At 40.8% G+C, this 27,965-nt stretch overlaps 1 protein-coding gene across 1 annotated transcript; it reads right to left on the bottom strand.

The window, feature by feature from the left end:
• Positions 1-631: 631 nt before the first annotated feature.
• LOC134406534 (alpha-fetoprotein-like) lies at positions 632-27,965 on the bottom strand. The gene is made up of 15 exons (XM_063138007.1): positions 27,833-27,965; positions 25,601-25,655; positions 23,587-23,722; positions 20,618-20,829; positions 18,063-18,195; positions 14,704-14,801; positions 12,965-13,094; positions 11,936-12,150; positions 10,881-11,013; positions 8,299-8,396; positions 6,204-6,342; positions 4,830-5,053; positions 3,311-3,443; positions 2,344-2,400; positions 632-812 (listed from the first exon to the last, which is right to left on the bottom strand). The coding sequence occupies exons 1-14, from the start codon at positions 27,915-27,917 to the stop codon at positions 2,353-2,355; spliced, it is 1,839 nt and encodes a 612-aa protein (XP_062994077.1). The 5' UTR covers positions 27,918-27,965; the 3' UTR covers positions 632-812; positions 2,344-2,352.

Genomic DNA, 27,965 nt, shown 5'->3' on the forward strand with positions numbered 1-27,965 from the left:
GCTATGGAAAGGGGTGTGAATGGGGTGCCCGATTTTCAAAAATTCCCCAAAAATCAGGGGATGATGGGATTGCTTTGAAATTTGGCGTGCGTGTGTATACCCCCATGAGGTGTCATGGTGCCAAACATGAGGTTTCTAACTTGAACAGAAAAAAAGTTATATCATTTTTTAGCTTTCAATGCAAGCCTATGGGGGAAAAAACGGAGCTCCGATCCGGATCCGGAGCTCCGAGCGGAGCGGAGCGGAAGTGGGCGGAGCGGGGGTGGGGTGAAGCGGCCCGCTCCAAAAATCACAGATCTGCAAGTGAAGCGGAGCGGGGGGTCCGTGCACACCCCTAATAGCTAGACCTAAGGTTTATCCCAGGATCATCCTGAGTTCGTCCCTGCCTGAGCGCTGGATGCCCTGTGTGGCACTTAGATGAACAGGTTTGACCCCAGGACAATCCTGGGATAAACCTTAGGTCTAGCTACAGCCAGAGAAAGAAAGCTCATGGGAAGGAACAATCAGCAGTTTCTGGTTATCTTCTATCTGCAGCAGTTACTGATTGCTCCCAAAGCTCCAGCAGTCACACACAGAAAAATGTAAGACATAATTTAATTAATTGAATCAATGGATTCTGACAGGAGAAGGCTTTGTTTGAAGACTTTATTCATTCTCAATGTTAACACCATCATGAAAGATGGTTGTTAAGGAAGAAGCAAATCCTTCTTTCCTTTGAGTCAGAAGGTTGACATGTAACAATCAATCAATCAATCAATCAAGGGTGCTTGGGCATATTTGGACTTCATCTGTAGCATTCTTCCACTGCTCAGCTGGAAAGAAAGAAAAGCAAATAATTATTCCCATTGCTAAACATGGATATAGGTTAGCTTACAAACCATCATTGAGGTGATACCTTATCTCTAAGAGGCGATTCACAGATTGTTGTAAGAGTGTAGTGTTTTAAGTACATTTTTGTTATGGTGGAAGTAGAAGTTCCCACTTGACAACTTTGGACTTCATTGTGGGGTGTTTGTGAATTTGGGGGTATTCTTCCAAAATTAAAGGGAATTAGAAATTATTGGCTGCTGTGGTAGTGTGTTTTCTTTCTACTTATTTTCCCACCACACCATGAAATGTGGTGGTGGAGCTCCAGTGAGTGGCCAGTAGTAGATGCATACAGACAGGAACTCTGCTGCCACTGCTGCTTGCAGATGGCGTAAAAAGAAATACAGAAGGAAAAAAGGGAGAAAGAAAGAAAGAAACCACCACATCTCTTACTGCTAACAAATTTTAGTGCATGAAAATTCAGTGGAAAATCGGGTTATGCAGTGCATAATTGTGTAATGGAAAATGTAGAGTAGTCTTGATTTTGTTGAGGCTTCCTTTGAGTGTACTTCCAGTGACAAAATTGGATTTGCCACTGCATGAGGTGTGAAAAGGCCCTTCAAGTGTTTGATTTGGGGAATCCTCTGTATAAATTGGGGAAATGGTTTAAGAAAGTTTTTTGTTGCTGTGACATCCAAACATAGTATAGTATCCAACAGGGTCTTCCAATGTTGGTCCATGTGCATGCACAGCCATCCCCATCGGCAGCAGCACATACACAGCCCCTGTTGTATGCACACCAGTTGCAGGTGTGATCAGCGGTGCAAACTCCTAAACTCAAGGAAATGGCCTCAACTTTATTGGAATGGCCATGTGCGCACTGGAACAGTGGCTGCCCGCCACTGGATACTACCCATACTTCTGTTCTTGAAGTGTCTCTTGTCATCAACCAGGATCTGCAAGCTATTGAAATAACCCCCAAACCCTGAAAATTGTTCTCTACAGGGAAATGTAGGTTGGATGTGACAGACAAAACAGGTGATCCCCCTTCAAACCACCTTCAAACCCACCAAAAACAAACAAACAACCCACACGTCTCCAAATTATGAGAATCTCTCTGTCTAAGAGAAAGGGTGGATGTGGGTTGAGGAAGCCTGGATTCTAAATTTCTCAACTATGCATGCCTAACATTATGTCATGTTTGATGAAAATATAAAATAGCATCCATAAATGTCAGGAGCTTAAACAAAGGAAACCCAAAGAAGATATCTGGAGACCAGTTAACCCCCCAGTTTATGAAAGAAGACAAGGGATCCTGGAGGGGAGGGAGGGGCTTGATTTTCAACTGTGTTCTGGGCCCAGAGTACTCTTTCTTGGTTATTAGTGCTATGTAAACAATGCCAGAGCACTGGGTTCCTCTCTGCCGTTGGTGCCTTCAGAGGAGGTGGATAAAGATGACATTCCTTCTTCCTTAGGCACCATCAGTTTTCAATTACAAACACCATTCAATAAAATCCCTCTCTTCCCACTACTCACCTGGGATGTTTAGTTGACTCCAAAAGCAGTACGAATGTCTTCAACTAGCTTTGGACCCTGAAAGGAAAGACACACACTTTGAAATGTTATTTGGCAAAGATTCCCCTCAGATCATCATTGGTTGAATAATATAGTCATGCTCGTTCTAGTCATCTTTATGATGAAGCATATATAGTATCATTTCCCCCCCCCTTAAGAAACCGAAGCACCCCCCAGGTCCAGTAACAGTTGCAGAAAAATGGCAATTGCAATTCTACTTTCCTGCAATACAGCATTCAAATGCAACCCCTGCCCCCATTCCTCTTGAGCCTTGTACAAAGTGTGACGTCTCCACAAGACATTATATACGAAATGTCTGACCAGTTAAGGTCAGCATTATATGAGGGAAGGGGTAAAGCAGGATTGGTGCCTGAGTGATGCAGAAAGACAGTAGATAGGAGTGGTGGAGGAGGAATAGGCGTAAAGCTCCATTTATTTCTGCCGTCTTCCAATATGACCATTTTAGCACTCAGTCTCTAATGCACACCTAGAGTGCTTTTGCTTTAAACCTGCAGGGGATTGTTATCAATGCACATATGTATGTGTGTGGGTGTGGGTGTGGGTGGGTGTGGTCTACTGGTAGTGTGTCTCCCAGTTTTCTGTGTTACTTGGAGTTGCAGAACCTCCCTCCCCCAACATAAGGGCATGCACACATCCCCCACACTTCCAATGATCAGGCACCAGTACTAGCCTGTGTGTTCACACTCCACATTACAGTTGAATGATCTGGTCTCAATTATTTCACATTGGGCCTGTTCAGACAACACACTAAACCTTGGTTAGGTCATTAACCCTTTTGTGCAAATGGTTAGTGATTCTGTCTAAGCTGTCAGATTCATAGAAATTGAAACTCATTGGAATCAGTTGCAGATATTCCCTAGCCTTAACAGGCAGCCATGTAAGGTAAACCTTTCTTTCAAAAGCCTACCTTTGCTGTGAAGCATTGCTCATGGTCGGATTCTTCGCAGCATTCTGTCTTCATGGTGGTGAACTTCACAATCACTTCTACAAGTTGTTCATCTGAGATGTTGAGCTTTTGTTTATACATGTTGACAAGCAACCTGAAATGTGAACAACAGTTATCTGTATGATAGGTAGGTCTCTAATTACATCGAAACTAAGAGCTACCACTTCCTTATTGACTTCAAGGAAGTGGAGATTCTCACTCAGCATGATTTTAGTGAGTAATTTTTCACACTGTCCAGTGTTGACTCCCAATTATGAAGGCAGTAAAAAAAATGGTAAAGACTTTGAGGAAGATGAATGGGTGCCAACATCTTATAGGAGATAAATGTGTATACTTTTCGAAGGAAGAATGGTGAAAAGACAGAAGAACTGAGCAGGCACGGAGGGTGACTGTAAGTCAGAGCATTGAAGGAAGAGAGAAAGTGGAGGCAAAGATAGTACACAGATACTGAAAACCAGTTTATTGAGGAAACCATGGCTTGTCAGTGAGGAAAGGAAATGGATAAGGGAGCAACATGGGCTGGGTAAAACTTCACAAGGGAAGCAGGGAAAAGAAGAAATGTGAGCTGATACCACCAAGAAAGTGGGAAGGGAAAGAAACCTGGGGCTCATCTACACCAAGCTGGATATTCCACTATGAAAGTGGTATGGAAGCTGTATATAAAAGGCAGGAGCCACACCACTGCTTATAACAGTACTTAAGTGTGCTGCAGGATCAACAGTACTGCTTTATAGTGGAACTGAAGTTCACTGACAACTGTTGGGGCCCATGACACATCTACACCAAGCAGGATAAAACACCGTGAAAGTGGTATGAAAGCAGTATTTTGGAGGGGTCATGGGCCTAATCTATACCAAGCAGGATATTGCACTATGAAAGCAGTATGAAAGTGGTATATAAAAGGCAGGAGCCCCACCAAGCTGAATATAGCACTACAAAAGTGGTATATGGTTTTAGTCAATGGGCCCCAACAGTTGTCAGTGCACTTCGATACCACTATAAAGCAGTAGTGTGGCTCCTGCCTTTTATATACCACTTTCACAGTGGAATACGCTGCTTGGTGAAGATTAGGCCACGGGCCACAACAGTTATCAGTACACTTCAATACCGCTATAAAGCAGTAGTGTGGCTCCTGCCTTTTATATACTGCTTTCATAGTGGAATGTCCTTCTTGGTGTAGATGAGCCCGTGGATTGCAGTGGGCAGGAATGTCAACCTTCAGATTTCCTGGGCCCACAAACTGGGAGGGTCTTAGAAAATACTCATTTCAACACCTTTGAAAATACATTTGTTTCAGAAGCTATGGGAATACATTCCACAGAATAGACTGTCACTGGCAGAGAGAGGAGGGTAAGAAGGCAGGGGAAAGTTAGAATGAGAGCCAGGGAGTGCAGTCTGGGGCTGCAGACATGGGGAAGGATGCCATTCATGTCTTGGTTCCCAACATAGCAAGCCCAAAGGTGGGCTGCAGGTTTCTTACCTCTGCTTCTTCTTTTCAAGATCGGCTTGATTAGCGGTGCACAAATCTGCATGGAAGGTGAACAGTGCAGGGTCGAATGGGGGAGGAACGTATTCTGGATCTATTCCTAAGCCGCTGAAGCATTCCCGACGGAAAGCGTAGGGGCCACTGCAGCAATCGCAAACTTGTTTGTTGATGTGATGTTCCTCATGTCGCCGACATATAGCCCCAAGCACTAAATCCGTCTAGAATAAGGGAGATTGTGTTGACTTTTGAATTGAGAAATGATACTCTCCTATTTAGGATGTATGATAATTTTGTTTTAGCATTAAAAACATCAGAATATCCCCTTCTTGCAAGCCTGATTGTGAATGCAATCCCATTTTTTAGGGAAGTCTAGAACATTCTTGAACGTGGCATTTCCAAAAATGTATTACCCTTTTTTAATGAACTTCAAAATGCACTTTAAAAAAAAAGAGCATATATTTTCATGGTTTGATCAATGTAGTTAAACTGTGCATTTGCGTGTGTACACTTTTTTGAAAAAGCACATTTTGCATCTTCAAAATAAGCATTTTCCTGTTAAAAAAGAAAAGAAAAAAGAAAAAGAGATCCTCACATTTTGATATGGAAACAAGGTGAACTGAACCTCAAGGTGGAAAATTTCCAGTCATAAAATTCCCAATCATAAAAAGTATGACACAAAAGGGTTGATCAGACTAATATGGTACCCTGTGCTAAATTTATTTTAATGTTATCAAACTACATCAACAATTAAATGACAATACAGTATAAAGAATTGAATGCATATCTACAAATGCAATCTTATACTGAGCAAATTTCACCAACACACATCCAAATTTATTACTTTGATATTTGTCTATTCATCCTGGTTTTTCTTACGTTACTCAATGTAATTTGGACCAAATAATTTTACCAATGCTAAGATTTATTTATTCTTTTGTGAGTTGTTTTTTTGGGTTCCCTACTATAGGAAAGTTAAAATACAATTAAGTGTTCTATTAAATATAAAGAAGGAAGTGTTTGGGGATGGGGGATTGAGAGACGTGCATATGTGGAATTTCCCCATTAAGATCAGGTGGGGTCCTAGTGTGAAGTGCTTCTTGTTGACAACGTAAGATATTTTTATACCAGACTGAAATCTTGCAACTTTACCAGAGCTTCTGCTTCCAAGTTTCTTATGGGATTGCGATAGACCCCTTTTCATGAGAGAGGGTTCTTTTTTTTTTTCTCAGCAGGTTCTATGTGTCTCATTATAAAGCCAGTAAAGCATCATTTCATTAGTACAGCATAGATTTACTACGGTTCATTGAAGGGTGAGGGAAAAGGCTGAAATAAAGAAATACGATATAATATGGAGGAGAAAATACTCACATATCCCTCAGCGCATGGCAGTATGTGGGCTTCATCCAGACCGCAGCATTTTCCAGCAACACTGGTGAGTTTCTCTGAAAACTTTTTCAGTTCCTCAAATGTGAGTTGGGGTGCTTTCTTGACATAGCGCATAAGAATCCTGCAATAGCAATGGACCAGTATATTCCAGTTAGAGAGGATATAGGGTGTGATTTTCAGCTATTGAGAGAGGAAGTTTTTCCTCCTATTGGGTGGTATGGAAGTTGAATGAAGGAATAAATAAATGAATAAATAAAATCAGCTACTGTGGATTTGCTGTAGGGCTCAAAGTAGTTGAGAATACTGGAACTGGCTGCCACAAACTGAGGACTGATTTCAGAGAGATTTAGGAACAAGTGAGGCCTTTGTCAAATATGCACTGGTGGGGTTGTGGAAATGAAACTCTTGTATCTTCAGTACAAGAGCTCTTTTCATCTAATGTCTAATTCCTTTGCCTTCTCAAACACACATTTTGTATCCTGAGCTTGTGATGCAGCCAATAATACTTCATACACCTTAGCTAATGTTGGATAGAGATCTGAGTAACGATTAGATTAGTGAAACAGGCATTGCCCTTTCTTCGACGCAGCATTTCCCTGCAGTCTGAATGGAGACTCATGCCAATTTCAGTGGTCAAGTCCATTGCTTCCCTCATTTTTATAATAATAATAATAATAATAATAATAATAATAATAATAATAATAATAATAATAATGTATTAAAACTAGATGCACAGTTGCAGCCCAACATTACTAACGGACATGAAACTGGAGAGACACTTTTCCTGAATATCATTCTGGTGAGGACTGAAATGTTCAAATGGTTCAGGAATAGGGTAACCATATGGAAAGGAGAACAGGGCTCCTGTATCTTTAACTGTTGTATAGAAAAAGAAATTTCAGCAGGTGTCATTTGTATGAATGCAGCACCTGGTGAAATTCCTTCTTCATCACAACAGTTAAAACTTCAGGAGCCCTGCCCTCTTTTGTATCTGGTTATGCTAGGCAGGGCTCCTGCAGATTTAACTGTTCTGATGAAGAGGGAATTTCACCAGGTGTTGCATGCATACAAAGGACACTTGCTGAAATTCCATTTTCTATACAACTGTTAAAGACACAGGATCCCTGTCCTCTTTTGTATCTGGTCACTCTAAGAGCTCCTTCAAACCTAGTCCCCCCCCCCACAGTTTGAGTCTGTGGTTTCCCCCTCCTTTTCCTTAGGAAGTCTAGCGTTGGGCACTTTCACTTCTGTGTGTTGTTGCGCTCTTTCAGCTCATGTATCTTTTCACCTGTATCAATACTATGCTAGAAAAATGTCCTTCCCCCTGCAGTTATTCCTTTACAGAGTTTATATATTATATATTTCTGCTTAAATACAATAGTATGGCAACCTGAAACTGCACCACTATGGTAAAACAACACACTATGCTTTCCCCTAAGATCATATTAAACATTGTAAGTGAAGAGAAAGTATTGCAATTAGTTTTTGGAGAAGTTGGTGGTCAACGTTAGTATGGCAATGAGAAGCTTACATTGTTCTGGTCAGGAAACCTAGGCATGCCTACTCAGGAGTAAGAACCATAGAGTTGAATGGGACTGAGTCCCAGGCACGGGCAGCGGCAGCCTTGCTCGCCTTCTCCACGGGGTGTTCGGGTGCCCTCTCTCCCTCCCCCTTCAGAGTTGAACAGCTGAGTGGAGAACTGCCACACCCTCCTCTTTTGTCAGTGAGACCACCCTTCAACACACACACACACAACAAAGAATGGGATGGTCTGACAGCAATACAGGGGATGGAGGAGCAGCTGTATTGTGCATGGGGGGGAGGGGAATGAACTTTCCCCATTCCAAAATAAGATGGAAAATGGAGGGGAAGAGGTGAGATGAGTGCAGGACAGGGATGACGTCATGTGAGTACCACGCTGCGAAAACACATACCAGGCATGGCAAGAGTGTGATAAATCGCTGGTATGATGGAGCTCCAATATAGCTTCTACAGCTTTAGCTGTTGTGATGAAGAGGGAATTATGAGCTCACCCCCCCCCCTATACACAAGCTAGAAACTCATGAGAATAACGTACTCATTTTCGAAGAGGTAGTTTCCTAATCTTGAAAACATTTCACAGTTTTGCTTCACTACTGCTAGGCTTTCAGCAATGTGTTTTTTGAGTTGTTGTTCCTGGGGGAAAAAAAGTGAATCATTGATCAATATCTGCATTGAAAAAGAAGACCACCTAGAAGTGTTTTAACACCTAGGCAGGATCTACACTACTGCTTTGAAGCGCTTTATAACAGTTTTGACAACTGTTGAAGCATAGGACACACTCCATATACATTTGTCGAAACTGTTATAATATAAAGTTCTTTAAAATGCTTTAAAGCAGTAGTGTAGATCTGGCCCATATTTAACTTAAATTTAAACTTTGCTGTTTAAATCTTGTATTTTAACCTATATCAATTTTTGCTGTGTGGTTTTATCCTCGTTGTACTTTTTATATTGTTGGTTGTTTTTATGCTCTTCATGGTTTTCATTTTTTGTGAACCGCCCAGAGAGCTTCAGCTATTGGGCAGTATAAAGATGTAATAAAATAAATAAATAAATAAATAAAAGAATAAGAAATATAAGATCCTTGGGAGAAAGCCTGAGCTGTACTAACAATGTTACTGTTTAGAGAAATCTGTAGCATTTTTACAAAATATGGATTGCTTTCTTGAAAGGGATGTTTACCAAGGCTCCAGAAAGTCATTTGTTTTAAAGACAGTTCAGGATGGGTTTGCATAACATCATTTCCCACAGTGTCAGGTCCGGGACAAAAAAATAAAATGTGGGGAGGCAGGTTTTGTCAAGACAGTTATGTAAGCAAGCATTTTTCTATACATGTTAATTTCAGATATATTTTCACTGGATATTTTTTTTTTTACTGAAATTCACTTTCGCCATCCCTCTCTGCTTTCAGCTTGAGGAGGAAATGGAGAATTTTCTTTCCTTCCTGGGCCAGAATGACACCAAGCAGGATATAACATGTTGAAAGTGGTTTGAAAATGGTATATGGAATGTGTCATGCGCCCCAACAGTTGTCAAGACCATTACAAACTGTTATATAGCAGTAGAATAGATCCTGCCCTGGTCATAGTTTAGAAGGATCTCTGAGAATATAGAATCCATCCTCCCTTTCCTGACACAGGTATTATTTGACCATTACCAATGACTGAGAATGACTTGATTTGTTAAATGTCAGAATTTGCACTGCATTTTGAAAATGCTCATTTGTAGCCTCCTGGATGTGAGGGTGTGCTCCATCGCTTAGCAGCCGGAATGAGCATCCACACAGAGGAACCCACCCACCAAAGGAAAGATCAAAGCTTGGAAAGGCTGTATTGCACACAAAAGATCTCCTGCCTGAATCCTAGCTGGGAAAGAGTCCTGCCCGAAACCCATGCATTAGTGAGCAAGATAAACTTCTGAAATTTGTAATTTGTGTCCTCTTGTAAGATCATTGTGCAGAGTATTTCCCCATTCCTGCATTGCACCAATATGAATCTCTTTACCATGGGTGAGGTCAGGGAAAAGGCTCAGGATAAGGACACATCTACACCAAGCAGGATATTCCATGATGGAAGCAGTATGAAAGTGGTATATAAAAGGCAGGAGCCACCCTACTACTTTATGGTGGTATTGAAGTGCACTGACAACTGTTGGTACCGGTTATTGGGCAGTATAAAAATGTAATAAATAAATAAAAAATTATTACATTTTTATACCGCCCAATAGCCGAAGCCATATACCACTTTCATTCCACTTTCATAGTGGAATATCCTGCATGGTGTAGATGAGCCCCAAGACACAACTAAGCCAGAGAATTTCTTAGCCTTCAACTATGGGAACCCATGCCAAATCAATCTCTCTCTCTCTCTCTTTCTTTCTCAAAGCTCCCAATGTATTCCACAGAGCTCCGAGTTTCCATTGGTACCAAGGCAATGTTCCCACACAGGGGATAATTTACAAGATGGGTAGGGTAGGGTAGGGTTAAATCTTCTCTTCCCACTTGCTGCAGCATCGTCCCCTGCATCATGATCGACCTTCAGGTGGGAGAACTTTCCATAGGTTTTAGATAGACTAGGTCAGGTTGCAAATTATTTGTATTGCTTTTGTTTGAGATTCCCTGGATGAGGAATTAATTGGCTGCCTTTGTCTCCTTTAAAATATAAATTAATTGTAGCAATTATTTCTAAACCTGTATAAATAGTTATCATTTAGCATATGTAGGTTTCTGTTTGTTTGCAGATTTGTGTTGTATGGACTTGGGCCCCAACTCTTTTAAGTATCCAGCAATGCCCCTGGAAATATATCAAGCTAGGCTTTGCAGAGAGGGGTGGGATCCAGCTAAGAGCTGACATTTGGGGCAGCAGAGGTCTTTTATTTTTGTTTCCCTACTTTTTATTCATTTATTTTATTATTGCATGTATATCCTGCCCTTTTTCCTCCAAGGAACACATCAGCGTACATAATACTCTTCCTCTCCATTTCATCCTCTCCATTTTTTATGCCACTTTCATACAGATTGTTCATAATCAGTTTAACAGATATTACAACATAACACAACACAACAAACAACGTGCGCACACACATGCTGCTATCCCAAGAGGATAAAACTCAACCTACCCCTTCAGCAAGGCACGTTTCAGGATGCTCAGTTGGGCAACACTTCTCCAGCAAATTTTCATAACCTTGGGTGAGTCTTAGAAGCAGCTGAACTGACAACTCACGATGTCTTCTTGCATACTGATACAGAAAACTGCAATACCAGAAAGATTTCATGAAGAGACAACAACAGTAAGAAATGTTTCAGGTATCCAAAGCTCTGGAAATCCTTAGAACAATCCGGTAAGGAGGGCATTCATTTGCATGCATTGCAAACCTCAGTGTTTCATCAGCCATGAACCAAAATCAGGGCCAGATGTTCAACATTCATCTCCATGAAGGATGGGAGACTCTGCAGAGTGCTAATTCCCCAAGCATCCCACCCCCAATGCACAAAATCCCATTATCCCAATGATAATAACTGAAAATCTAATAGTAAGATTTATCTGTCTGCTTCTCATTTGAATTGGACTTACTAGGGTTCCAAGAAAAAGGATCTGGTTTTCAGACAGACAGGATCCAATCTACCTCAGGTTGCTTACACTTTATGCCCCATAAATATCAAGAAAGTTAAAATTAAGGCACCATAAGTTTATCCCAATTATTTCCATGGGATTTAAGCACAAACTAATTTTGCAGGATTGGGACTGATAGGTTTTCTTATATACCTAGAGAACCGATATGGCCAAGAGCTCATCTACAAGCAGGACATTCCACTATGAAAGTGGAATGAAAGCGGTACATGGTATGTGTCAATGGGCCCCAACAGTTGTCAGTGAACTTCAGTACCACTATAAAGCAGTAGTGTAGATTCTGCCATACACTTCAATACTGCTATAAAGCAGTAGTGTGGCTCCTGCCTTTTATATACCTCTTTCATACAACTTTCATAGTGGAATATCCTGCTTGGTGTACAGTAGATGAGCCCCAAGACTCTAAGCTGCAATTTCCTGTCTCCAGATGGACTTTCCCAGGGATCTGTCACAGTCCTCAATCCCCCTTGCAAACTTGGTTGCCTATAGCCCAGGCCTGCAAATAGATAGGACTGTGAAATGTCTGAAATCTCTATGCCTTACTTTGACAGATGAGCCTCCTTATCCTGAGTGTAGTGCTGACACACTTCTTTGTCCTCTATAAACTCCCTGACTGTTGGAGACAAATCTGCAGGCTTGTCGTCATTTTCTACATGGACAAGGCATTGTCCTCGTTCCAGCAGGGGTTTCTCACAGCAACCCTTCACTTTCGTCGAAATGGTATCTTGGTGGCTACAGACGTATTCTGTCACATGTTTCTGTAAGAAAAGAGATTCTCAAACAACTTCTTACTTTAAGGAAGTAGCTTTGCAATTCTTATCTGGGGAGCTTTGGAGTCCCTCAGAGTTTTATGAGGTGTTCCTCATGATTTTTTGTTTGTTTTTATGGTGGGCACGTTGCTCTACAAGTCCTCTTGCCCTCGGTTACAATTCCCCCCGTTTGGAAGCATAAGCTTTATTTTTACATTACATGAACAATCCATCTCCACAGCTCTAAATCATTTAGCCAAAGGCACATGGAAGGTAATATCTGCCCTTAACCTCCTAGTACCTGTACCCCTTTCAGATACTAGGACCACTCCTCCAGAACATGTGGTGCTGAAGGGTGTTGCAAGCTCCATCCCCATCCACCTTTCTGTGGGCACATCACCAAATTACCTACATGCCTATAGCTATATTTTTGCAGACACATTGCAGATGTTTCCAAAATCTTGTGTATGGCAGGTGTTTGTGTGTGTGTGTGTGTGTGTAAGCCCCAGAAATGTGGAGCCCACACTTCCAACAGTCATTGACTGTGTTGTGGTAGAGCCCAAACTATTAAAAAGCTGAGTGCCTCTGCCAAAGTCATCCATAAGAGAAATCTCTTCTGTTATCAATTCTCAGTTTTCTAAAGTGGATGATAACAGGCATGTTTTTTGTTTGTTTTTTAATTGCTGATGCCCCCCCCCCAAACCCCCTAGTTTGGAAATGAAAAACTGGATAAAGGAGCAAAATGAAGTAATCCTCTAAGGAGACCAAAGCATTTAACATCATGTTGGATCAACAATGCTGAAATTAAATAAATATATCTCACCCTATCAAGCAAACACTCCAGTGTATCACCCTTGCAGCACTCTTCATGAACATGTTCAACATCATGAGCAATCTTTGAAAGAGTTGGCAAATCAGCTTTTGGGAACTTCTGCGACAGCTGAGCTAATTTACTAGAAACAAAACCAATGAAATGGCAAGACTATTCCAAGATATAATTAAAATGCTTCAATTTTACTTGCAGCAGGATCAACAGAATGATCACAATTAGTACATGACAAAACAGTATTTCTCGTCTGCCACTTTTGCATTTAGAACTCTATTCCATCCTATTTTTGCATCAGTCTGCATATTTGCAATAAAGAAAAAAATAACACACATACTTTGTATGCAAACAGGCCTCATCTACACAAGACAGGATATTGTACTTTGAAAGCGGTATGAAAGTGGTATATAAAAGGCAGGGCCACACCAAGAAGGATATAGGGTAAGAAAGTGGTATAAGGTATATGTCAATGTGGCCCAACAGTTGCCAGTGCACTTCAGTACTACTATAAAGCAGTAGTGTGGCTCCTGACTTTTATATACCACTTTCATACCACTTTTATAGTGCAATATCCTGCCTGGTGTAGATGGGGGCATGGTTTGCCTTCCAGCAGCAGCCAATGTTTCAAAAGACTTACAAGTGCTTGGCTCCATTCTCTCAGAGAATAGAAAAGAAAGGAACAGAAGAGATACCACTGCTGCTGTCCCTCTCCACCTCTTCTTCAGTATTCCAAAAAATGCAGAAGATGATCCCAACCCATTTGACGGAACATCTAGCTGACTACTATGTTCGGATCTGAAAGATGTGTAGTTGGCAGGGTGAGAAGGCACCACTGTGCAGGCGTGGATTGAGAGACTAGCTCTGGTGCTGATCATAATGATTAAAATCTTTAATAATTCTTGTCTGTGTCACAGACAAGAATTATTAAAGATTTTAATCATTTTGATCGGCACCAGAGCTAGTCTCCCAATCCATGCCGGAGCTGAAAGATGCTAGATTACCCAGCCAACCTTGGAGTCGTCGAATACATGTGGGGTTTTTAATTTTAATTCCTGTACTACTCTGCTATATATGGAACGGCTTCTATACCTGAATCATTTGAACAATCCTAACTTTTTCTCCCCAGACACGTTTCAGTGGTGTGTCTGCTCACATCACGGTCAAAATGACAGTGGATGACCCCATAATGTGGTGGTGGAATACAGGGAGCTTGGCTCCATCCTAACCACAGTTCTGTGAACTTCTCCCAGTCCAAGGCCAGATCTACACCTTGTGTCATATAATTTCAAATGTAGAATAATAAACAGGATATAATGCTATGACAATGGTATATGGAATGTGTATTGTAACCCAACAGTTTCCAGTGTACTTCAATACCGCTATAAAGCAGTAGGGTAGATCTAATCCAAGTTTGTCTTGACTTGTGTGTACATGAAAGACAGAAAGACTAACACCAGAAAATTAAAATATATTTTCAGCTATTTGTTTTTGGATTCCATAGGGTTCACATTCTGATCAAAGTATTTAGTCTTCACCAACATTTGTCACTCTGGCCAGATCTATACCAAGCAGGATATGACACTTTGTAAATGGCTTGAAAACTGTATATGGAATGTGTCCTGGGCCCCAACTGTTGTCATTGTCACTACTGTTATAAACCCTTTTAAAGCAGTAGTGTAGATACTGCCTCTGTCATCTATTTAGCGTATTTCCACCCACTAACCAAACAGACTTACATTGCCAGTATGTGTTTTGTTCCAAACTTCTTTAGGATGCTACATGTCTGTTTCTGCACACCAAAGGCTTCTTTTAGTTGACGTGTAACAGCTGTTGCCTGTTAACCCACACACACACACACACACACACACACACACAAAAAGAACAATTAAAAAAATCTGAGGGAAAGTATTTTGTTTTGTTTTGTTTAAATTTATTAGAGCAGTCTGGAAGGCAAAAATAGAAGAACGAACAATTCCTCATAATGCCCTACAAAATTAGGGGCAAGATATAAACAAAGTGAAAGCACTTCTTGGTTTGATTGATTTCATTAGGAACTATTTGGGAACAGCATCTCACTCAATGGAAGTCAATATTGGTTACCTTGCCTAGATCTTCAATTGGTGGGTCTTGACACAAAAATAGGTTGCAAGATCAGTCCTGCTAGGTTGCGGAAAAGCTGTTGCTGCCATGTTGGGCATGGGGAAAATTGTGAAAATGCATCCCATGTTGTAAGTTGGGATTCTGAGGTGGGTCTGAGGTCTGGATCAGTTGAAGATCACTGGTCTAGATCATGCCTGCATGCTGCAGTCATATTGCACTTTGTATACTGAGACATGTCCTGGGAGTGTAAATTTGTCATGAGCTAGCTTCTCATGTGGTGTGGGGGTTGGGGAGGTGTCTTGATATGAGTCACCCATTTGCCCAGGATGATGCAAAGCTACAAACAACCTCTGGAGACATCTGGGGGCAGCTGCATTTCTAGGTGAGCCAGTGAAGTGGCCAAAGGGGATCCGAGAGGTATGTGACAAGAATCCTAGCAATGTTATGGAGGATGCTGGAGGATGATTTTCAGATTGCGCTTGTTTTTTATTCAAGCTGCAATTTTGGGCAAAATTACAGGTGGGAATATTTAGGGATATCAAGATTTGTGCAAATTCACGCTTTAAATAGCATGATTTGTGCAAAATGGCAGGTAGAAGGGACCATTACACCTGGATTTTTGTGCAAATTGTACTATTTTTATCTGCAAATTTGCACGAAGTGTGATTTCAGTAAATATTCTGAAAACTGAAGCTCAATCCAAACAAAACTGAGATGCCATTAATGGGTGGTTCTTCCAACTGGATGGAGGGTTTTCAACCTGTTCTGGATTGGTTTGCACTCTACTTGAAGGAGCAGGTTCATAGCTTGGGGCTCTTCCTGGAGCCATCTCTATCACTTAAGTCTCAGGTGGCTTCACTAGCATGGAGTGCCTTCTACCAGGTTGGGTTGGTGGCCCAGTTATACTCCTCTGTAGACAGAGATAACTTGGTTTCAGTAATCTTTCCTCTGTTAATACCCATGTTAGATTACTCCAATGCACCCTATGTAGGGCTGACCTTCAAAAGTGTTCAGCAACTGCAGCTAATGCAAAATGTGGCTGCCAGATTACAAACTGGGACCAGAAGCTCTGAACATTGCATTGCATTGGCTGCCTGTATGGTTCTGTGCCTGATACTGTACAAGATGCTGGTTTTAACCTATAAAGCCTTACATGGCTCGGGACCTCAATACCTGATGAAACGCCTCTCTGACCTGAACATATTTGGACACCACAATCAACATCTCAAAGTGCTACCTACAAGGGAGTTTTGGAAGATGGCAACAAGGGAGAGGATCTTCTCAGTGGTGGCCCTCTGACTAAAGAATGCCCGAAGCCAACATTGTCATTTTCTTGGTGCTAATAGACTACCCTCTACTGCCATGCATTTAATGTTATATGATGAGGCATCTATGTCTGCTGTTTTAGAGCAGGTCAATTAGGCAAAATATTCTTTATTGAAACTGTTTATAGCCATTTGCATTGTTTTAATTTTATAAAGTTTAGACTATTTTTATTATGCTGTATTTTGAATTTTTATGAATTGTTGTAAACTGCCCAGAGAGCTTTCATTATGAGGTGGTATAGAAATGAAATGACATAAAGAAACAGATAAATAGCAGTAACAAGCAAGAACAGGATCTGTAGTACAAAAGGGAAAATTGAGGGAACTGAATTGCACATACTCGAACTTTAGATTTCTTTTTTAAAATGTCCCGAGCCAAGTGGCATTAAAAAGAAGAGAGAACATAAAACTGTATTAAATTCTGGGATTGGACAAATATGGGAATAGAATGTGGGCAATCTCTCCATTCTATTGGCCATTGGCGTCTGCTTCTAGGATCCACTTAGACTGGGCAAAGTTTGTACAGAGCAAGTGATATTTTATGGGCTGGTGTTAGCATAATTTTGCTCTTCTATGAACTCACTAGATCAAATGTGCAACCTACAAGGGTCACTTGCACACCTGGTTCCCTGCAGTGAGTCATCAGGCAGGAAAAAGAAAGCAGGTTCCAGAGAGAAATATGAGATTTTTGACAGAGGGTTGGCTCAGAGGTCAGGGGATGTGCACAGAGGCCAATGTCTTAGTTGGGAAGGGAATTTTAAATTAAATAAATCTGCAATACTATCCACACATACTGGGGAGTAAGTCACAATGCACTTAATAAGACTTACTTCTTAGTAAGCATGCAAAGAATGGCTCTGCAATTGATGCAATTAATTGATTAATTACAAATTTAAAACCATATAGCTGTAAACTTTTGCAAAAGTTCTGTGAACTGACCAGAGAGTTTCAGCTATTGGGTGGTATAGAAATGCAATAATGAATGAATGAATGAATGAATGAATGAATGAATGAATGAATAAATAAAATTCCAGGATCCCTGATTCCAGTATTTTGAGTTCTTTTCTGATAAAGATACCTTGGGGAGGGATGGCAGTTCCAGCTTCCGGTTTTGGAGTAGTCCGAACTGAGGGCTGTTTAGTCAATTCACACAAATATCCTGGCTATGCTGGCTTAATTGTGCTGGTCCCACCTCTGATGTATGCACATTATGGGCAGGGTTACCATAATGAAAATGGTAGGTAGAGCAAATTTGGGTGCCTGGCTGATAGCTATCAGTAAAAATGCGTTGTGATTCCTGCCAATGACCACCATGAGCAGGTGAGCAGCCAGCAGCAACAACAGCAAAATCAAAGTGGTAGTGGCAATGATGGATGGAGCCATTGGGCCCTGTCATTTGCCCCACCATTCTGTCTGTTGGTGGTAGGCCTGGTAAAAGTTACCAGATTCAATGCATGGCATATCTAAATAAAAGGTTTTTCATAGCACGGGGAAGAGGAAGATCTGTACATGAAACCCTGGAGAGCCACTGTCCAAGTAGACAATAAATGGTGAGATGTATACATGCCCTGAATTGATATGAAGTAGTTTCCTATGAATCTAGCTGAGGTGAATTCTCTAAGCCTCCCTATGCAAAATGTCAAGGTTCAATTTGAACGGTCGTGAAATACCTTTTCGCCAAAGCAGGCGTTCTTGTCTTCTGCCTTGCAGCAAGTTTCCAGTACATCGTCATAGTCATGCGCTGCGTTGACAATTACAGCAACCATTCCAAGAGGATTCCTTCTGGCAACCTCATAGATGTATCTATGTGAAAAGAAAGTAGTTTGCGTTAATCTGTGCTGCATTTTCATACAGCAGAGAATCTGTTCTATTTAAAGAAAGTTGTATCATCAAGAAGAGGGATGTTGTGGGCGCCCAACTGAGCCGGGGAGTCTGACAGACACCCCTGTGTCTTCCACCACTGGTCCCAGTTGCGCATCTGTGACTCAGTTGTGGACCAGTGCTCTGAGAAACCCTGAGTTCCAATGAGCACTCAGCAGCCATCTACCCTCACTCTAGAAATGACTCATTTCCTCGTTGCATAAATGGCAGCTGTAAAAAAATAATAAAAACAAAACATTTACTCAAGAGTAAAGGTGTTTATAGCTGCCATTTACACAATGGGGAAATAAGTAATTTCTGGAGTGAAGGTGGATGATTGCTTTCACATCCTGATGGGTGGGGATGGTTCACGCGTCCAATGAATCAGATGTGGGTGAGCTCACTCATCCCTAAGATTCAAGTTCCCATCCACAAGGCACAGAGGCTACACACAGTGAACCTGCTTAGATCCCATTGGCTACAATGCTGAAGGAATGCCTCCTCCCATATGTACCTGCCCGGACCCTAAGGTCATCCTCTGGGGTCCTTCTCCATGAGCCCCTGCCAAAGGAAGTGAGGCAGGTGGCTACCAGGAGGAGGGCCTTCTCTGCTGTGGCACCCCGGCTGTGGAATGAGCTCCCTAAGGAGGTTCGCTTGGCACCTACATTATATGCTTTTAGACCTCAGGTGAAGACCCAGCATTTTAACAGTCTATAAATAAATTTTAACTTGGTGTTTTAAATTTGTAATTTTGCATTGCTGCTGTTTTTGTCTGGTTGAGCTTTTATATTGTATTTTATATTATGGTTTTATATTGTTGTTTTATACTTTGAATTTTTTTAATTTTTGTGAACCACCCAGAGAGCTTCAGCTATTGGGCGGTATAGAAATGTAAGAAATAAATAAATAAATAAAGTAGATTTTACAGCATCTCTGCTTGTACCATTCTGTATCACCCCATTAAATGGTGAATGCAAGCCCTGTGTTCAAATGGTTGCATAGCCAAAATGGAGCCAATGAGAAACACAGAGTGGTATAGTACGACTGGAAAAGCCTCCAGGGGTTGCAAGGGGAACCCAATTTGAAAATGAAGTGTCCCTGTGACAAAATGATAATTTATGTTATTGTTTATATATGTATATTTAAGTGTTTGGTTCAGGTTGGGATTTGCTGTGGCCCATTCTTTTATTTTCAGGCAATGGTAAGTAAGTGGGAGGGGGGAGTCAGAATGATGAGCCGTGTGAATGGTGTTGTCTGATTGGTTGGTTGATTTGAATGGAGAGAGAGGAGGGGGAGTGAGAGGACAGTTGGGCAGTTGGGCTAGAGTTAGGCCTTAGCTAGACCTAAGGTTTATCCCGGGATCATTCTGGAGTTGTCTCTGCCTGCTCCCAGGATATCCTGTGAGTCATTTACATTAACAGGGATGGCCCCAGGATGATCCCAGGAGGTTTATCTAAGGTGGATGATTGACTTCAGAGTTAGAAGTCAGTCAGGGTTACAGAATTAGGGAGGGTAGGAGTGAGTGGGGCTTAGTAGAGGCTTATTTCAGGATAGTATTAAGGAAGTGGGGTTATAGGATTTGGAGGTGGTTAGTATTCCCTGGGATATTGAGGGAGGTAGATGTATGTGGATGTAAGTAGAATAATCTTAAAGTGTCTTTAAAATCTTGTTTCTATATGAATAAATTGTATTCTTATTTTGTTTAACAACCATGTCTGCTCAGTCATATACGTTATTTCAGGTGGACAATACACATACACTCACACACAAAAGGTTTATTATTCCCTCATTCTGTTAGAAGACAAAGAATAGGGTAGTGGCAGCATAGGAGAGGTTGAAAAATAGACGTCACTGAGGCTGGTGACACCATAGTCCCCCCTACATGCATGCACACATAATCACAATGAAAATTGAGCATGCTCAGTGGCCACATGGGTGTCATGTGGTACTGAACAGTAGAAAATGGGTGAGGTTGGGAAGGAATATCATGGGAGATGGCATAGCCAAGTGGGTTCCACTGGGAACAAAAGTAGGAGGGGCTAAATTGCAGGATACCTTTGTGAAACCCAGACCTATGGTGGTTTTAAATTTGTGTATAGCTGTTTTTAATGTTTTTAACTTTTGTAAACTGCCCAGAGAGCTTTGGCTTTGGGGCAGTATATAAATGTAATAAAATAAATAAATAAATAAATAATCAAGGGGACTTGCGTTAAGAAATGAGGATACCCCACCACAGTTTGTAGCAGGATCCACTTGATATTTGACACTGGCCATGAAGTAGCAGTGAGTATTTGCAATGATGTGATAGATGAGATGCAATAGAAACTAAAATAAGAGAACGGAACCCCTGAATCAATTAACTCACTCTTCCAAAACGTGGTCTTTGTTATCATGATATGCTGTGCAGCCCTCCTCGACGGATGGTTGTTGGAAGGGTGGAATGAATCCTCGAGATGCATTTTTATGGGACAGGAAACAGTCTTTTCTTTCCTCACCAGCTTTACCACAGCATTCAGTAAATCCATATTTCTCAGCTAGACCTTGCTCATGACAAATTTCCTCCAGGAAAAGAGTACGCTGATAGAGAGAAGCAAAGCATTGCTTTAATTCATTAGGAATGTACTCATCCCTTTACTTACTGAAACAGGCAAACTAACACATCTCTTTTGGAAATCTCCAGGGCCCCATTAAATTATAAAATGAAATAAATGGCTAAAGCCCTAATATTTTTCTTTTCTTTTCATGTCTTTTTTAAATCATTCTCTCTAAGGTTGGGGGCTTGTGGACTGTTTTGCTAACTTTCTGAAACAAAATAATGTGTGAGGTTGCTTCATAGATTGATTTGATAACAGACCAATCTTATGGCCATCAAACTGAGAATCCATAGAACGAAGCAGGACTCCTCCACCAAGAGCAGAAAGTGAACTTGAGCTTCAGAAGAGAACCCCCAGCTGCTCTCCTCTCCATCTCAGAAGTCCCTCCCAGGTGAAGCAAAATGCTGCCCAGTGGCTCCATTTCTCAAGTTCAGGACCCTGACCTTGGGAAGTGTGGAGAGGGGCACGTTGGAGGTGAGCCAGTGGGTGGGGAAAAGAGAAGCCATAGATCTAGCAGATCCAAACGCCTCTCAGCTCCTGGCCCTGCTGGCACAAGAGAAAGCATATTAGGTCTCAGAGGACTATCTAATGAATACTGCTGAAAAGGAGGGCAGACATGCAAAAATAGCCTTTCATGTTCCTCCCATCCTGCTAGCAACAGCTGAATAGGGCTTAGGAGGGATGGAAGGCTCTGACATCAGAACTCTCTGTCACCTGAGTATCTAGCCCATAGCATTGCTTTGAGATATATATATATATATATATATATATATATATATATATATATATATATAGTCATTCAATGTGGTGAATCAGCAAGTTGACCAGAAATAAGAGAGCTTCTAGGAATCACCACACAGGGAATCAGCCAATACACCCCACTTTTTGTGAATGATATTTCTACCCGCAAGTGGTGCCTCATAGTAACATTTCATGCTACTTCCACTGTAATGAGAAACGTCTCTCACACATTGTTAAGCAAGTAATGTCTGGAAGGATTCCACATGGCAGAAATGGCATATATTTATTGTCACACAAAATTTCATTTCCCAAAGAGATATGTTTTCAGCACTTCAAATTTCAAGGCATAGGTTCCATGTTATTCTGTAGAAGAAACTTAAGTATTATACCCATAGTATGCAGGTTCAGATGTCACACTCACAACCTAAAAACAGGGTGAGTTTAGGTGGTTAATTGAAAACAAATTTCTGGTATGAGTGAACCAAGTCTTTCCATGACTATCTGTCTCTGGCTGTAGCTAGACCTAACGTTTATCCCAGGATTGTCCTGGGGTCAAACCTGTTCATCTAAGTGCCACACAAGGCATCCAGCACTCAGGCAGGGATGAACCCAGGATGATCCTGGGATAAACCTTAGGTCTACCTATGGCCTCAGTCTCTCTGTCTCTCTGTCTCTCTCCCTCCCTCCCTCCTTCCCTCTCTCATAATGCTACTAATATGTGGAAATACATATCCTTCAAGACAGGCTACGCCAAGAGACACAATTCCTTAACAATGTGTGGGAAAGAAAGAGTCCTTCATTACAGTGGCGATAGCGTGATATAGGAGGCACCCAGGAAAGACTTGGGGCAGGAGCACCATTCAGGGAGAATGAGGTACATTTTCTGAAGCCTCTGCCTGATAATGATTTCTCAGATGGGGAGTGGGGGAGTGGATTCTATCTCTAGTCAACCCGATGATTCACAAGATTGAATGGCTATTATACACCGGTTAATATGTACAATCAGCACACATTATTTGGTATCACAAGGTAAGAATGGAAGGCAGGGTGGCCCCTTTTATTGATATTGATAACTTTGTATCCTTTATTGCTAGGCATATAAAATAGAGATAATGACAAGCACTATTAAAATACACTGGTTTCTTGAAATTTAATCTTGAATATATCCAAGATATGTATCCAATATATCCATACCTCTATCTCTGAATCTTAGCCCCTGCCTTCTTCACAAATATTTGATGTGAAATCTGAAAGGATACTTCTGAGTTGTGGGTGAAAACTCTGGTATAGAATTTTGGAAATCTTACCAACATAGTGCCCATTTACCTACAACCTGCAAAATCTGTGTTTCATTGTGTGGCTTATTACAACTAAGGATGTACGTATTGTGTAAAAATTGTTCCAACTGCGCTTTGAAGATTGCCAAGCTCCTTTCGTTCCATCATCCACTGACTGATAGAATCAGAATAGTTTTTATGGTTTCTGAATTAGTGTAAGGTGCAAATGTACAATTCTGCTTAAAATGAACAAATTTCTTCACCCCACCCATAAGCACTTTCATACTTTAGCCTACAAGGGAATGCACATTTCGGACACTTCTAAGCAAGTTGTCTGTGTTTTTCTATTGCTAAATTTGCACAAAATTCCAGAAAGTTACCAAAACAGTCCACAAGCCCCCAACCTAGTGGTAAGCAAATCTGAACTCTTTTTAAATTCTCTTTTGTGGATTTCGGTGATATCCCTAATTACAGCTCTGCATAGCTTGAGCACCATCTGATCCAGGATCTTAAGACATGTTCTCTTAAAAGAGACATCTTCTCTCTCTTTTGCATGGATTGGTTTCTTTAATTGTCTTTTCCTTTTTGTTTTTGATTTCCTGTTAAGGTGGGCACTTTGTTTATTAGCTATCAACAAATGCTAAACAAATTCATGATTGACCAGGAATCTAGACTATACTGTGTATCAATATTTCAAAGGAAGTTATTTCTCGAAGGCTTACCAAAGACTTTGCACAATCTGGGTCTGACTGTGCATCAGCAGCACATTTCTTTGCAACCTCTTCAACATCATGCACCAGTTTTTTCACTTCCTCCAATGTGGCTTTCTGCATGAGCTGAGAGTACAGGACTAAGGAACTGGAGAGAAAAAAGGCGATAAAGGAAACAATGAGTTTCATGTCTTATCAGAGTTTCAGATCATGGGAGCTTTATGAGCACCTTTGGCTGCACAGAATTACAAGGCCCTGTAGAGATTTTTGCACTCAATGCACAAAGGCCTCCCAGGACCTCTCATGTCTAGGTGCTTGGGTGCTCACACATGTCCCAACCCCACTTCAGCTCTACACATCATGCCAGCAAACATCTAAATAGGGTTTATATTCTACTATACAAACTCTCAGGGCAAAGATGTCCTTTGGGATGGTGTCTGAGTTGTAGTTATGGGGATCTATGTCACTAACAGTTTGCTAAGAATGTGTGTTGGGTAGGAAAGGGGATCTATGGTGAAGCAAGCGCTTCTAAGGTTTGACTCCCAAAATGCCAAGTGGGAGACATTAGAGGAGGAAAATGGGCCTAATGAGATAATGATAAGCTTGGATGAGCATCCCAAAAGGTCTTGAATTGTGTCAGATGTCATGAGCAGTTCACCTTCTTTATGTGGCTACAATTCTGACAACCAATTATTGGTATGCTACTCTAAAACGATTGGTGTAAATTCATTTTTAACTATTTGCTAGGTCTGTCACACAATTACAAGTTAACCTTGCTTGAGTCATTTGATGCATTCTAACTGATAAATCAATTAAATCTGCATATATAGACCTTTCTGGGAATAGTTGTCCCTTCTTAGGGGATGAGTCTTACTAAGTTTTAGATTAAAAGTTCAAGAGATATGTGTATAATAGCATCATTTACAATCTGGGAGTTTCCCAAAGGGAAGAGAGAGAAAAAGGTTGGTGGAACAAGAGTCTTCAATCTTTTGTGTTGTGGTGGTGATGGGGATACAATTTGTATGAAAATGGCATGCATCACAAATATCCAGAAAGCTAGGCATGAAACCTACAAAACTTCAGAAGGATAGGTCCTGGGGCTAGGAAGTCCAGGGGGGATCTACACTATTGCTTTTAAAGTGCTTTAAAGCACTTTGAAAACATTTTGAAACCTGTATATGCAGTGTGTCCTGGGCCCCAACAGTTGTCAAAACTGTTATAAAGCGCTTTCAAGCAGTAGTGTAGATCCCCCCCCCCCAGGAAGCTGAGCTGATGAAAGCTCATGAATCTCCCTACCTTCTGCTGACTGAGTTCCTCCAACACCCCTGGTTGGAATGATTGAAAATGGGTTTCAGACTATTTTGTTTTCTTCTTAATTGGCACCAAAGTCACAAAATATACAATAGGGCAGGAATGGATAACGGATGTGCAAAGGCCTGAATATTTTACATTCCCAAAAAAGCTCACAAGGTCATCCCTTCCCAAGTCCCACATGCTACACCGGAGCACTCCTGCAATATATAAAACCAACATCCCACCCCAAAGGCACAGTGATTTGAGAACTTTGTTAAAACCATTCACAGACATCTCCTAATTCGTCCAACATCCGCCTGATTCAGTACTGGATTTGGGTGAATCCGATCCATGCCCCAAATCACCTACTTAATTATGAAACACTCCCTCCTGTGTATGACAATGGAATGCTGATTCAATTGCAGTTTTGATAAGATTGTGTAATAATTAACACTGCTTAAAAATCTGTTTCCTGGTCAGTTGGAGGAATCACCTTTTTAGTTGATCAAATGGTTTTAATCAATGAATCTATCCCATTAATCAACTACAATTGAGCATTAAAGTTTGCCATTGTGTTTAGGTTCATTTGATGGCCACTTCTTACAATTTTGTTGTTGCCATCCCAAACAAGTACTGAACTATTTGTTCATAATCTCTGTACCTAATGCCCCTCTTTATTTTTGGTTGAGGACCTCTAGAACTAACTTTGAGCAAAACTTTCTGGAAGACTTACACGGCTTTGAACTCCACTGGTGACAGGTCAGAAGCACGGCTGATGGTGTCGTGTTCTGTAAAAAAAAATACAGCAGTCATAGTTTCAATTAATGCTTCTATAACATAAGCCATAACTTTTTTTTTTCATACAGTGCAATATGCATATCTATGCAGAGGTAAGCCCAATTGAGTCCAAAGTGGTTTGCTTCCGGGTAAGTGTTCGAAATATTGCAGTGTTAGTGCATTCAAAAGAGAAGGCAATTGAGCAGGTGGTGTATGCAATTTTCCTGATTGCTAGAAAAAGAATAGCATGACCATTGCTGCTCACCACCGCTTGTTCATATTATACCTGTGCTTAAATGGCTTCTTGAAATTCTCCACTCTATTTGTGGGCAGAAAAAAACCAGGCTGACAATTCTCCAACAATTTCTCATACCATTGGCAAGGATGTCCTCCACAGTACCTCATCCTTAGCAGTAGGGTATGTGTGCAGCCATCTCAAAAACAAATGGCCAAGAATATTTTTTTTTGGGGGGGGGGAATCTAAATGGTGGCCTTTTATTTCTAGGGGTAAGAAAAGAAAATCTCATGACATTTCAGAGAAAAAATGTCTTCTGAGAATTTTTTGGCTCAACTCATCATTCTCCAGGGTTTAGCACCTCCCCATAGGTCTTCAATTTCTGGAGGGTAATTGTGGATATTACCACTCATTCCCTGCAAGGTCTGTAAAAGATGTGTAAGGATCAGGAGTGGGGGGAACTTTGCATCCAGTTTCAGGGGAAAAGTGGCCCTAGTGGTATTCCAAAACCTGGACTCCATTTACCTGAGGTGGATGAGGATACTATATATTTAATTTTTGTGAACCTCCCAGACAGCTTTGGCTATTGGGCGGTATAAAAATGAAATAATAATAATAATAATAATAATAATAATAATAATAATAATAATAATACATCATGATCTGATCATTTCTTTTTTTATCATCTGATCATTTCTGCTGTTTTAAATCTGTCATTTTTTAAAAAATCTTTGCATTGCTTCTAAGTTTTATTCCAGTTTTCATTATTATTTTACACTGTAGTTTTAAACTGTATTTTGCTGTGTTGTATTTTATGATTTTATTCATTCTGAAGTGCCCAGAAAACTCTGGTTATTGGATGGCAAAGTGGCAAAATAAAATAAATCTATAAATAAATAAATAATGTGTGAATCAGCTTCTTTAAATGAGTGTTTATAGCACGCTTGTGACTGGCCACACATGGGTGTTTACGGGTGGTTTTGATGATGCAGTGATCCTCCTGCACATCTCCCACTTCTTTAGCATTTTGTTTTTCATTACAAAATTAGACTCCAAAAAACTTACTCTTCTGAACTATAATGATATTTGTCTCTATTTCCTGCATTGTGCAGGAGAGGTTGCACTATAAAATGCCCAGTATGAGGGCCCTGCTCCGCTAAAACGAATGGGCCACTTGGTCACTGCTTTCTTCCCCGTGTAATACTGCTCATTCCTATTGTGGGAGAGAAGCAGGAAGCAGAGCAACGGTAAGAAACGTGACGTCCCCCCCCATCTCAAAATCCTCAATGAATGAGAATGAATGGATGTGTGGCTTTTTGTGGATTTAGAGATGGAGGAATGATTCGAGATGCATGTGAAGGATGGCATCCTTGTGTGGTTTTGGTTTGGCCCTCCCCACTGCTGGCATGTGGTATTTGGAAGATGAGGCGGGAGGAAATACAACCCATGAGCTGACAAATGTTTCTCCCTCCTGCTCTAGTTTAAACCTTTGTTCATCTTGTACTGAAATAAAGATTGCAATAGGCATATCTATTCTTAACACCTGGCAAAATGTATCTGTGCCATGACATCACAATGTTGTCCTGGCCAGGAGGAACCATTGATATGAGAATATACAATGCTGTGTTGTCAGAATACCATGGGTAACTTACATTAGATATTACAGACAGAGTGAACTAGACACATGGCTGCCATTTTGGATGTAGATCAGAATGTCTAGTTCCATATGAAGGCACAATTCCCTAGGGTATTTACTGGGGGGAAACCCACTGAAGTGAACCACGCTTGTACAGGATAATGTCCCAATAAACTGAACTCCTAGTCTTTATTAAGAAATATCATCAAAAACCCTTTAAATTGTTTTAGTAGAATTATATGAAAAGAATTATATGAAATATTATATGAATATTATAATGAAAATAATATTTTTATTTTAAAAAAATATATTCTTACCTACATCCCGGTATCTTCTGGGCAAGTGTTTGGATTCCGCAAAGCTGACCAAGAAAAGACAAGAAATGAACGTTACCCACTTCATGGTTCCAAATTGTTTAGGGGCTTGGATGTGCAAGGTAGGAGGTGCAAA

Source organism: Elgaria multicarinata, chromosome 11 (assembly GCF_023053635.1).
Source record: "Elgaria multicarinata webbii isolate HBS135686 ecotype San Diego chromosome 11, rElgMul1.1.pri, whole genome shotgun sequence".
NCBI classification, from domain to species: domain Eukaryota; kingdom Metazoa; phylum Chordata; class Lepidosauria; order Squamata; family Anguidae; genus Elgaria; species Elgaria multicarinata.

Excerpts from the sequence above, each read along its gene's own strand:
- LOC134406534 (XM_063138007.1), bottom strand. The coding sequence starts at position 27,917 with ATGAAGTGGGTAACGTTCATTTCTTGTCTTTTCTTGGTCAGCTTTGCG. Across the intron at positions 8,397-10,880 it reads AAACGTGCCTTGCTGAAGGG|GAACAACAACTCAAAAAACA; the intron begins GTAGGTTGAGTT and ends TTTTTCCCCCAG. Across the intron at positions 6,343-8,298 it reads AACTACCTCTTCGAAAATGA|GATTCTTATGCGCTATGTCA; the intron begins GTACGTTATTCT and ends TTGCTATTGCAG.